This window comes from Somniosus microcephalus, chromosome 3 (genome assembly GCF_052327205.1).
Source record: "Somniosus microcephalus isolate GS21.2 chromosome 3, FLI_Smic_1.0, whole genome shotgun sequence".
Classification (NCBI taxonomy): Eukaryota; Metazoa; Chordata; class Chondrichthyes; order Squaliformes; family Somniosidae; genus Somniosus; species Somniosus microcephalus.
The window spans coordinates 19,761,573-19,772,898 of record NC_140989.1 but is presented as its reverse complement, the minus strand read 5'-3'; the positions used below and the strand labels follow the sequence as shown (position 1 = coordinate 19,772,898).

Sequence of the window (11,326 nt, the reverse complement as noted above, 5' to 3'; positions counted from 1 at the left end):
GAGATTGTGTCGATTGGGCTTGTACTCGCTGGAGTTTAGAAGAATAAGAGGGGATCTGATCGAAACTTATAAAATTCTAACAGGACGAGACAGACTAGATGCAGGAAGGATGTTCCCGATGGCGGGGGAGTCCAGAACCAGGGGTCACAGTCTAAGGATATGGAGTAAGCCATTTAGGACAGAGATGAGAAGGAATTTCTTCACCCAGAGAGTGGTGAACCTGTGGAATTCTCTACCAAAGAAGGCAGTAGGGGCCAATTCATTAAATATATTCAAGAAGGAGTTGGATATATTTCTTAAGGCTAAGGGGATCAAGGGATATGGAGAGAAGGCAGGAACAGGGTACTGAATTTGGATGATCAGCCATGATGTCAATGAATGGTGGAGCAGGCTCGAGGGGCTGAATGGCCTACTCCTGCTCCTATCTTCTATGTTTCTATGAAACAGAGCATGAGTTGGAGAGAGACACGGAGTGAGACAGAGAATTAGATATAGAGAGACAGAGAGACAGAGAAACAGAGCATGAGTTGGAGGGGTCAGTTGGGGATCCGGGCCAACAATTGTGGGAAATGATCATTGGAATTCTCAGGACCGTCGCCAGGAAGGTGGCTCAGAAGAACTTTTAACAAGAAAATCTGTGTTGAGTTTGGGAAAGTCAGGATTTGCCAGGGGTCAGAAATTGGGAGAGAGCCCACAACTGTGGAGTCGGTGACCATAGCAGATCAGCACTTTCCCCATCTACAATTTCCCACCCACCCACTTAATACCTTCTCATTTATTTTTCACAAGTGCCTGTCATCCGATTCTCTGTCCCCTAAGTGGAGCCCCGCCTGTAACACGCCCTGGACCCGGCTCTCGCCCCCCGCGCTCTCGCCCCCACACTCGCCCCCCGCACTCTCGCCCCCGCCGCTCTCACCCCCACGCTCTCGCCCCCCGCGCTCTCGCCCCCGCGCCCCCCGCTCTCGCCTCAAGCTCTCGTCCCTGCGCTCTCGCCCCCGTGCTCTTGCCCCTCGCGCTCTGGCCCCCCATGCTCTCACCCCCCACGCTCTCGCCCCCACCCCGCGCTCTGGCCCCCGGCGCTCTGGCCCCACACGCTCTCACCCCCGCGCTCTCGCCCCCCGCGCTCACCCCACGCGCTCTGGCCCCCGGCGCTCTGGCCCCCTGCTCTCGCCCCCACGCTCTGGCCCCCCACGCTCTGGCCCCCTGCTCTCGCCCCCGGCGCTCTGGCCCCCCACACTCTTGCCCCCCTGCGCTCTCGCCCCCGCGCTCTCGCCCCCCGCGCTCGCCCCCCACGCTCTCGCCCCCCACGCTCGCCCCCCACGCTCTCGCCCCCCCCGCGCTCTGGCCCCCGGCGCTCTCGCCCCCTGCTCTCGCCCCCGGCGCTCTCGCCCCCCCGCGCTCTCGCCCCCAGCGCTCTCGCCCCCTGCTCTTGCCCCCCGCGCTCTGGCCCCCCGCGCTCTGGCCCCCCGCGCTCTGGCCCCCCATGCTCTCGCCCTCCGCTCTCGCTTCCAGCTGCCATGTGATGCTCCCCCACCTGGAAAGCTTCTTGAAATATTATACTGGATTAAACTGATCTGATCAAATGTTCAGTCTCCGTTTCCTATGTAAATGCTGGATTTAGAAGCCTGGGGCAACTGTGCTGAATGAGACTCCCTCGGTCCCTCCTCCAGAACCTTGTCATCCTCGGGATGTGGGCGACTCTGACCAGGCCGGCATTTACTGTCCATCACTAGTTGTCCTTAGAAGGTGGCGGTTGGTCGGCCTTCATGAACCGCTGGTGACTGTTTGATGCAACTGAGTGTCTTGCTCGGGCACTTCAGTGGGAAATTAACGTGGGTGTGGGACTGGAGTCACATATAGGCCAGACTGGGTAAAAGTGGAGAAGGTTAAGGGGCGATTTAATAGAGGTGTTCAAAATCATGAAGGGTTTTGACAGAGTAAATAATGTTTCCAGTGGCAGGAGGGTCAGTAACCAGAGGACACAGATTGAAGGTATTTGGCAAAAGAACCAGAGGGGAGATGAGGATTTTTTTTACGCAGCGAGTTGTGATCTGGAATGCACTGCCTGAAAGGGCAGTGGAAGCAGATTCAATAGCAACTTTCAAAAGAAAATTGGATAAATACTTGAAGGGGAAAAATTTGCAGGGCTACGGTGAAAGAGCAGGGGGGAGTGGGAGTAATTGGAGAGCTCAAAGAGCCAGCACAGGCACGATGGGCCAAAGGGGCTTCTGTGCTGGATCATTCTCTGATTCCAAATGACAGCAGGTTTCCTTCCCCCCAAAATTTTAGTGAACACAACACACATTCTGCTGGGCTCGATAATCATTATAAGGAATAGCAGCCCCAGTGAATATTGTAGCAGGGCTGGTTGTGGTCTGTTGCTGGACCCGGCCCGGCCTGGCCTGGTCCATTGCCAGGCCCGGCCCAGTCCAGTCCATTGCTAGGCCCGGCCCGGTCCACTGCTAGGCCCAGCCCAGTCCATTGCTAGGCCCGGCCCGGTCCAGTCCATTGCTAGGCCCGGCCCAGTCCAGTCCATTGCTAGGCCCGGCCCGGTCCATTGCTAGGCCTGGCCCAGCCCAGTCCAGTCCATTGCTAGACACGGCCAGTCCATTGCTAGGCCCGGTCCGGTCCATTGCTTGGCCCAGCCCGGTCCATTGCTAGACCTGGCCTGGTCCATTGCTAGGCCCGGCCCGGTCCATTGCTAGACCTGGCCTGGTCCATTGCTAGGCCCGGCCCGGTCCGGCCCATTGCTAGGCCCGGCCCGGTCTCTCGCAGTATTTGGTTTGTGGTTCAGTTTGTGGATGCAGCCTGCCCCAGACAGTCTGTGGTTTAGCTGAGTTCCTCTTTTGTTTACTTTCCTACAGACACACAAAGAGCAGAGGCTGCAGGTCTGCCTCTCCAACCAGTTGTTGTGGTAACTGTAATATCTGTGGGTGACACAAATGAAGGACAGAGACAGGGTGAGTTGTTGGTCCGTGTGTTTGCTTTACTAGGCCAGAGCGAACTGAGCATGTTCATACCATGTGACAAATCATATGATAATACATTACCCTGCTTTCCCCATGAAAACAATGTCCATATTCCCCTCTCAAATACAACAAACTACAGTCCCACCTTTCCCAGCATTACATGTACCACATAACAAAAACTCCTGGATTTTTTTCTTTTAAATGAACTACAAATCCAGTTTAATAGCAGGTTTACGGAGCCTTCCTGATCTACTTTCAGAAGGTTTTGGTGTTGAACCAATTTTCCAGCTGTTTTGTTGTGGTTCCGAACTCAAAGATGATCCTGTTTCTATCTCAAACTTGTTTGAACCTGGTACTTCAGTCACTGAAGTCTGAACTGAGTCAAACTCATGTATGTGTTCATGATCAAGTGGTTCAAGATCACTGTCCAATCCAGGCCAGTAAACAAAGCCTCTGCAATTGATTTCATACTGACGACCCCTGGATGTTCAGTATGAAGTTCGGCCAGAATTCTATCTCTCAATGAAGTAGGTACCACCACTCTGATTCCCCACTTGATACAGCCTTGCTCACAAGACAATTGAGTACGACGGTTATGGAATGGTTTCAACTCTGTGTCCAGACACTGATCAGTCCATCCATTCAAGGTGTTTTCATTCACTCTTTACAGTACTGAGTCCTTTTGAGTCATCTGCAATCTCAGTTGTATTCACGGGAAAGCCTTTGTCAACTGCACCGAGAGTGAAAATCTCACCTTCACTCCCAACATGAGTTCTCATGTGACAACTTGGACAAGGCATCTGTGATTGCGTTTTGCTTTGAAGTGGGATATTCAGTCGTGTCATCATATTGTGACAACAACACTGCCCAATGTTGTATTCTTGATGCGGCCATTGCAGGGATGGCAGATTTGGGCCCCAATATTGCTCAGAGTGGTTTGTGATCGGTTATCAGGGTAAACTTTCTGCCGATCAGGAACTGTTGGAATTTCTTGATTCCAAACACTATGGCGCGTGCTTCCTTTTCAATTTGCGCGTAGTTTCTTTTGCTCTTTGTGAGGGTTCACAATGCGAACGCGATTGGTTTCTCTTGGCCATCATCCATTACGTGGCTTATGACAGCTCCCACACCCTAGCTGGAAGCATCACACGCTAACTTAAGCTCACACTCTGTGTCGTAGTGCACAAGTAGAGCATCACTAGAGAGACTTCTCTTACAAGCATCGTAAGCTTCCTGTTGCGGTTTCGCCCACTTCCACTGGACATCCTTCTTGAGGAGCTCATTCATTGGAGCTAACATGGTCGCTAACTCAGGTAAGAAACGTGCGTAGTACTGGACCATTCCAAGGAAAGATCTTAACTCAGACATATTCTGTGGCTTTGGAGCATTGATGACAGCATCAACCTTTTCCTTCACTGGTTGCAAGCCATTTGCATCAACTTTCAGACCAAGGTACACAACCTCGGGCTGCACAAATTCAACCTTTGAAGCACTGAATCTAACACTTCTAGATTTTCTCCCTTGCTGCTTGTTGCGATCAGCGCATCATCAGGATTGCATAAACAATTTGGAACTCCTTGCAAAATCTTATCCATCGTAGCCTGGAAGATTTTGGGGGAGGACTTTACACCATAGAGCAGCTTGGTGTATGAGTCCAGTCCCTTGTGTGTGTTGATGGTGAGATACTGTTGACTCTCTTTGTCAACATTCAGCTGAGCGTAAGCGTGCGACAGGTCAAGCTTAGCAATAACCTTTGACCCAGAGAGTGCTGCATACAAATCTTGCGATGTAGGTAACGGGTACTGCTCATCGTTAACTGCTTGGTTGATAGTAACTTTGTAGTCACCGCACAAGCGTACAGTTTTGTCTGCTTTGGGCACTACCACAATCGGGGGAGCCCATTCACTTTTGTCAGTTTTACTAGCACTCCGTTCTCTCTGAGCTTCGCTAGCTCTTCCTCCACCTGACTTTTCAACGGATAGGGGACCGGCCTTGCCTTACAATAGACAGGCTTCGCATTGGACTTGATGCGGATATGCACGTCATACCCAGTGATGTCCTCATAACTGTCTGAGAACATGCTTTTATACTTAAGATGTTTTTCCAGTCTAGTTTTAACTTTCTCAACCAGTCTTTGCCCATGAGGGTTGGCCTGTTGTTGTTGCTCGCTACAATAATAGGCAGCTTTATTGATTGGCCATTGTGTTGAACTGTACATTCCATTTGTCCACATGTCTCTAGGGTTTCTCTGGAGTAGGTTTTTAACTCTACGGTACTCTTTGTAAGTGGTATTTGATTAAACTTACTCTCATGTGTCCTTACTCACGATAGGGCAGTCCACCACCGTATATTGCTCGCTGATCAAAAGTTTTGTATGGAAGTCTTTCTCATGATTGCTAGCATTGCCGTTAGTGGCATAGATACTGTAGATACCTAGTTCTTCAATATCAGATGTGTTCACTTCAGTAGTGTGAACTCCTCCCTTTTGTTGTCGCTGCTTTGCATTGCCACCAGAATGGTTCTTACTTCCTGCTTTCGATCTAGCTCTGCAAGCTGTTGAAATATGGCCTTCTGGCCGTGAAAACACTTTGCAGTTCTGTATTGGCAGGACTGTGGTGAGTGATTTCCTTTGCAACGATAACAATTAACTGAACTGCTCCCACTGATATGCTTTTGACTCAGTCTCACAACTTTAGGTTTGGCGATGGCTTTGTGACTGTTGACCTCAGCTGCTCTAGTCACTTGAGTTGGACGGAGCTCCCTAGCATTCTTAGACAGTATCTCCATAGATGGGGCAATTTTGCATGCTGTGTCAAACGTTAGGTTCCGAGTGTTCAGTAACTTGGACTGTGTGCGCTCCTCCACCAGTCCACACGCAAACTTATCTCACTATCCACCAGTCCACACACAAACTTATCTCACAACACACGATCCAACAACGTGCCGAAGTTACAATACAAAGACAGGTTTTTAAGAGCTACAATGTACTCACTGATGGGTTCACTTTGTTTTTGGTTTCTGGTACCAAACTTGTAGCTCTCTGCTATTTCTATCGGCTTTGGGTCGAAATGGTCCTCGGGTTTCTCGATAATGTCTTCAAATGACACATCCTTCACTTTCCCTGGTGCGAGTAGGTTTGTCAACGTTCTGTAGACATCTGGCCCGACCTCCGTTAGAAAAATTGCTTTCTTCCGTTCACAAATGACTTTATTTTGAGCTTGAACATTGTCATCAGCACCTTTAGTCTCAATAATGTTATTGGCCTTAAAAATCATCTCCATCTGCTCAATGTAAGAACTGAATGGTTTGCGAGCTTGGTGATACAGGCCGAGGCTTCCGATGAATCCCGTAGGTGCAGCCATGATTGTCCCGATCCCGCTGAACAGTGACTCAGCACGCTCCCTGTGTACCTGTGAGAATCAGCGCCGCTGTTGCTGTGTATACATACACACAAAGGCGAAGCACAGACAATTCTGTATCAGCATTAACAGTAAAACATCGCAAAAAATTCAGTTTAGGTGTCACAGATTCACCTTAAACTTGTCCACTCAAAGGTTGAACACTGTCTTTCCATGATCCCTAAAAATGACTTTGGGATCCCATCCTCATCAACAAAATTTAATATCTGTGGGTAGAACAATTGAAGGACAGAGACAGGATGAATTGTTCGTCCATGTGCTTGCTTACTAGGCCAGAGCGAACTAAGCATGCTCATACCAAACCATGTGACAAACCATGTGATAATACATTACAGTGACGTGTCCTGTGAGCTACCTGCCCCGGGATTGTAACCCAGCAAATTGCAGTGATGTAAAAAGGCCCTCATCCCCACTTCCATCACCCCTCCCCTCTGCCCCCTCTCCTTCCATCTCCCTTTCCCCTTCCCCTCCCCCTGCCCCCTCCCTCCCTCTTGGGTCTCGGTGTTCCGGACTCCGGTCCCGGGTTCCGGCTCTCGTTCCCAATCCGGACTCCGGTCTCAGGGTTCCGGCTCTAGTTCCCGATCCGGACTCCGGTCCCGGTATCGGGGTTCCGGCTCTAGTTCCCGCTCCAAACTCCGGTCCCGGTCTCGGGGTTCCGGCTCTAGTTCCCGCTCCGGACTCTGGTCCCGGTCTCGGGTTCCGGCTCTAGTTCCCGATCCGGACTCCGGTCCCGGACTCGGGGTCCTGGCTCTAGTTCCCGATCCGGACTCCAGTCCTGGGGTTCCGGTTCTAGTTCCCGATCCGGACTCCGGTCCCGGGGTTCCGGCTCTAGTTCCCGATCCGGACTCCGTTCCCGATCTGGACTCCGGTCCCGGGGTTCCGGCTCTAGTTTCCGATCCGGATGCTGGCCGCCCTGCTGATTTGGAAGGCGGGGTGTAGAGGTTGAGTGAAGGGGGCCTGGAAGCGGTGGAGAAGGTTGGCCCTGTCGTTGATGCCATAGAAAGACAAGGCTTGGCCGGTGTAGTCCAGGTAGAGGCCGATACGCTGGTACGAGACAGGCCCCAGATCGTCCGGCTGGTTATCGTGCCAGGCCGTCCCAGTGCCCTCGGCCAGCTCCAGGCACCAGGAGACGTGGTTGAAGCCAAGGAAGCAGGAGGTGCCGCGGCCTTTGCGGCTCATGTTGCTGTAAGCTAGGCCAATCCGCACCGGGCTCCCGGTGATGCACATCTCCCAGTAATGGCGGCCGCTGGACAACTCCGGCAGGCCCAGCACCTGGGGCAGCCGATTGAATCTCTTCGGGTGGTCGGGGTATGGCTGGGGTTCCAAGAACGAGCTGACCGCACTCCGCCCATCCCCCGACAACTTCAGCTGCTTCGAGGCCGTGTCCAGGTCAAAGGTCACCACCGTCAAATCTGCATCGAGAGAGAGAGATTAGCACAGGGTGAGGAGTGATCTCAACCCGACTGACCGTTACCGCCCATATCCCTGAGCCCTCTGACTCCAGCCATCACCCCACCCACCGCCCTCGCCTCTGCTGACCATTATTCGGGCTATGCGAGCATGGAGGGCCAATCACCAGCCTGGCTTCCCCTATCCAAAGGCCCACTTCCCAGCAGCCACTACTGGATACCAATTCACAGCAAATAGTGAAATGAACCTAGATGAAAACGAAGTCAAAATCCAGAGTAAAGCTCCCTCTACACTGTCCCATCAAACACTCCCAGGGCAGGTACAGCATGGGTTAGATACACAGTAAAGCTCCCTCTACACTGTCCCATCAAACACTCCTAGGGCAGTTACAGCATGGGTTAGATACACAGTAAAGCTCCCTCTACACTGTCCCATCAAACACTCCTAGGGCAGTTACAGCATGGGTTAGATACACAGTAAAGCTCCCTCTACACTGTCCCATCAAACACTCCCAGGGCAGGTACAACACGGGTTAGATATAGAGTAAAGCTCCCTCTACACTGTCCCATCAAACACTCCCAGGGCAGGTACAGCACAGGTTAGATACAGAGTAAAGCTCCCTCTACACTGTCCCATCAAACACTCCTAGGGCAGTTACAGCATGGGTTAGATACACAGTAAAGCTCCCTCTACACTGTCCCATCAAACACTCCCAGGGCAGGTACAGCACGGGTTAGATACAGAGTAAAGCCCCCTCTACACTGTCCCATCAAACACTCCCAGGGCAGGTACAGCACGGGTTAGATACAGGGTAAAGCCCCCTCTACACTGTCCCATCAAACACTCCCAGGGCAGGTACAGCACGGGTTAGATACAGAGTAAAGCCCCCTCTACACTGTCCCATCAAACACTCCCAGGGCAGGTACAGCACAGGTTAGATACAGAGTAAAGCTCCCTCTACACTGTCCCATCAAACACTCCCAGGGCAGGTACAGCACGGGTTAGATACAGAGTAAAGCTCCCTCTACACTGTCCCATCAAACACTCCCAGGGCAGGTACAGCACGGGTTAGATACAGAGTAAAGCTCCCTCTACACTGTCCCATCAAACACTCCCAGGGCAGGTACAGCGCGGGTTAGAATACAGCTCCCTCTGCTGGATGCCATTATTAAGGAAGTGGTAACAGGGCAATGAGAAAACCATAATATGATTAGACAGAGTCAACATGGTTTTATGAAAGGGAAATTGTGTTTAACAAATTTCTTTAGCGTTTTTTAAGGATGTAATTAGCAGGGTAGATGAAGGGGAACCAGAGGATTTTTTAGATTTCCAAAAGGCATTCGATAAGGTGCCACATAAAGCTGCGCGGCCATTGCAGGAGTTCCTTAGGGCAGTGTCCTAGGCCCAACCATCTACAGCTGCTTCATCAATGGCCTTCCCTCCAACATAAGGTCAGAAATGGGGATGTTCACTGATGACTGCAGTGTTCAGTGCCATTCACAACTCCTCAGATAATGAAGTAGTCCATACCCGCGCATGCAACAAGACCTGGTCGACGTTCAGGCTTGGGCTGATAAGTGGCAGGTAACATTTGCGCCACAGAAGTGCCAGGCAATGATTATCTCCAACAAGCGAGAGTCTAACCACCTCCCCTTGACATTCAACAGCATTACCATCGCCGAATCCCCCATCTTCAACATCCTGGGGGTCACCATTGACCAGAAACTTAACTGGACCAGCCACATAAATACTGTGGCAACAAGAGCAGGTCAGAGGCTGGGTATTCTGCGGCGAGTGTCTCACCTCCTGACTCCCCAAAGCCTTTCCACCATCTACAAGGCACAAGTCAGGAGTGTGATGGAATACTCTCCATTTGCCTGGATGAGTGCAGCTCCAACAACACTCAAGAAGCTCGACACCATCCAGGACAAAGCAGTCCGCTTGAATGGTACCCCATCCACCACCTTAAACATTCAGTCCCTCCACTACCGGCGTACCGTGGCTGCAGTGTGTACCATCTACAAGATTCACTACAGCAACAAGGACCAACATCCTTGCGGGGAGGTTTGCTAGTACTGTTGGGGGGGGGGGGGTTTAAACTAACTTGGCCGGGGGATGGGATACGGAGTGGAGCTATATTAGGGGGTGACGCACAGCCAAATATAGAGGAAAACACAAGTCAGCCTGGAAGGCAGAGCAAATATGTAACGGCACAAGGGAGTATGGCAAGGCTGGATGGCATTTATTTTAATGCAAGGAGTCTTGCGAGTAAGGCAGATGAATGGAAGGTGTTGATGAACACATGGGAGTATGATATTGTTGCTATCACAGAGACATGGCTGAGGGAGGGGCAGGACTGGCAGCTCAATATTCCGGGGTATAGAATCTTCAGGCGAGACAGAGTGGTGTGTAAAAGAGGGGGTGTCACAATATTAATCAAGGAGTGAATTACTGCTGTAAGGAGGGATGATATCTTAGCAGGTTCCTCTAATGAGGCCATATGGGTAGAACTTAAAAACAAAAAGGGGGCAAGCACTTTGCTGGGAGTGTACGATAGGCCCTCAAACAGTCAGGGGGAGATAGAGGAACAGATATGTAGGCAAATCTCAGAGAAGTGTAGAAATAATAGGGTAATAATAGTATGGGATTTCAACTTCCCCAATATTAACTGGGATAGTCAGAGTGTGAAAGGCTTAGAGGGTGCAGAATTCTTAAAGTGCATCCAGGAGAGCTTTTTGAGCCAGCATGTAGAAAGTCCTACAAGAGAGGGGGCGTTACTGGACCTAATTCTAGGGAATGTAGCCAGGCAAGTGGTAGATGTGTCAGTAGGAGAGCATTTTGGTGACAGTGACCATAATTCGGTGAGAATTAAGGTAGTCATGGAAAAGGACATAGATGGACTGGAAAAAAGGTTCTAAACTGGGGGAAGGCCGATTTTAATATGATAAGGCTGGATCTGGCTAAAAGTGGACTGGGAACAGCTACTTGTAGGAAAATCCACATCAGAGCAATGGGAGTCTTTCAGAAAGGAAATAGAGAGAGTACAACGCCAACATGTTCCCGTAAAGGTCAAGGGTGGGACCAACAAGCCCAGGGAACCCTGGATGTCAAGGGATATACAAGAATGGATTAGGAAAAAAAGGGAGGCTTTTGGCAGATACAAAGGACTAAAAACAGTGGAAGCCCTAGAGGAGTATAGAAAGTGAAGGGGGTATTTAAAAAAGAAATTAGGAGAGCGAAGAGGGTGCATGAAAATACACTGGCAGGCAAAATAAAGGAAAATCCCAAGGTGTTTTATAAGTATATTAAGGGCAAGAGGATAACCAGGGAAAGAGTAGTGCCCATTAGGGACCAAAGTGGCAATCTGTGTGTAGAGCCGGAAGATGTAGGTGAGGTTTTAAATGAATATTTTACATCTGTGTTCACTATGGAGAAGGGTGATGTAGGCATAGAAATCAGGCAGTGGGATTGTGACATACTTGAACAAATTAGTATTGAGAGGGAGGAGGTACTAGCGGTTTTAGCGGG

At 50.7% G+C, this 11,326-nt stretch overlaps 1 protein-coding gene across 2 annotated transcripts in view; it reads right to left on the bottom strand.

Annotated features, from left to right (window-relative positions):
• Nucleotides 1-6,877: 6,877 nt before the first annotated feature.
• The window catches only part of LOC147120888 (E3 ubiquitin-protein ligase TRIM65-like), a 41,276-nt gene continuing 36,827 nt past the window's right edge, over nucleotides 6,878-11,326 (bottom strand). For both annotated transcript variants that reach the window (XM_085979252.1, XM_085979251.1), the window contains one exon: nucleotides 6,878-7,800. In XM_085979252.1, the coding sequence (XP_085835378.1) occupies nucleotides 7,274-7,800 (527 nt within the window). In that variant the 3' untranslated portion in view covers nucleotides 6,878-7,273. The remainder of the gene's footprint in view (nucleotides 7,801-11,326) is intronic.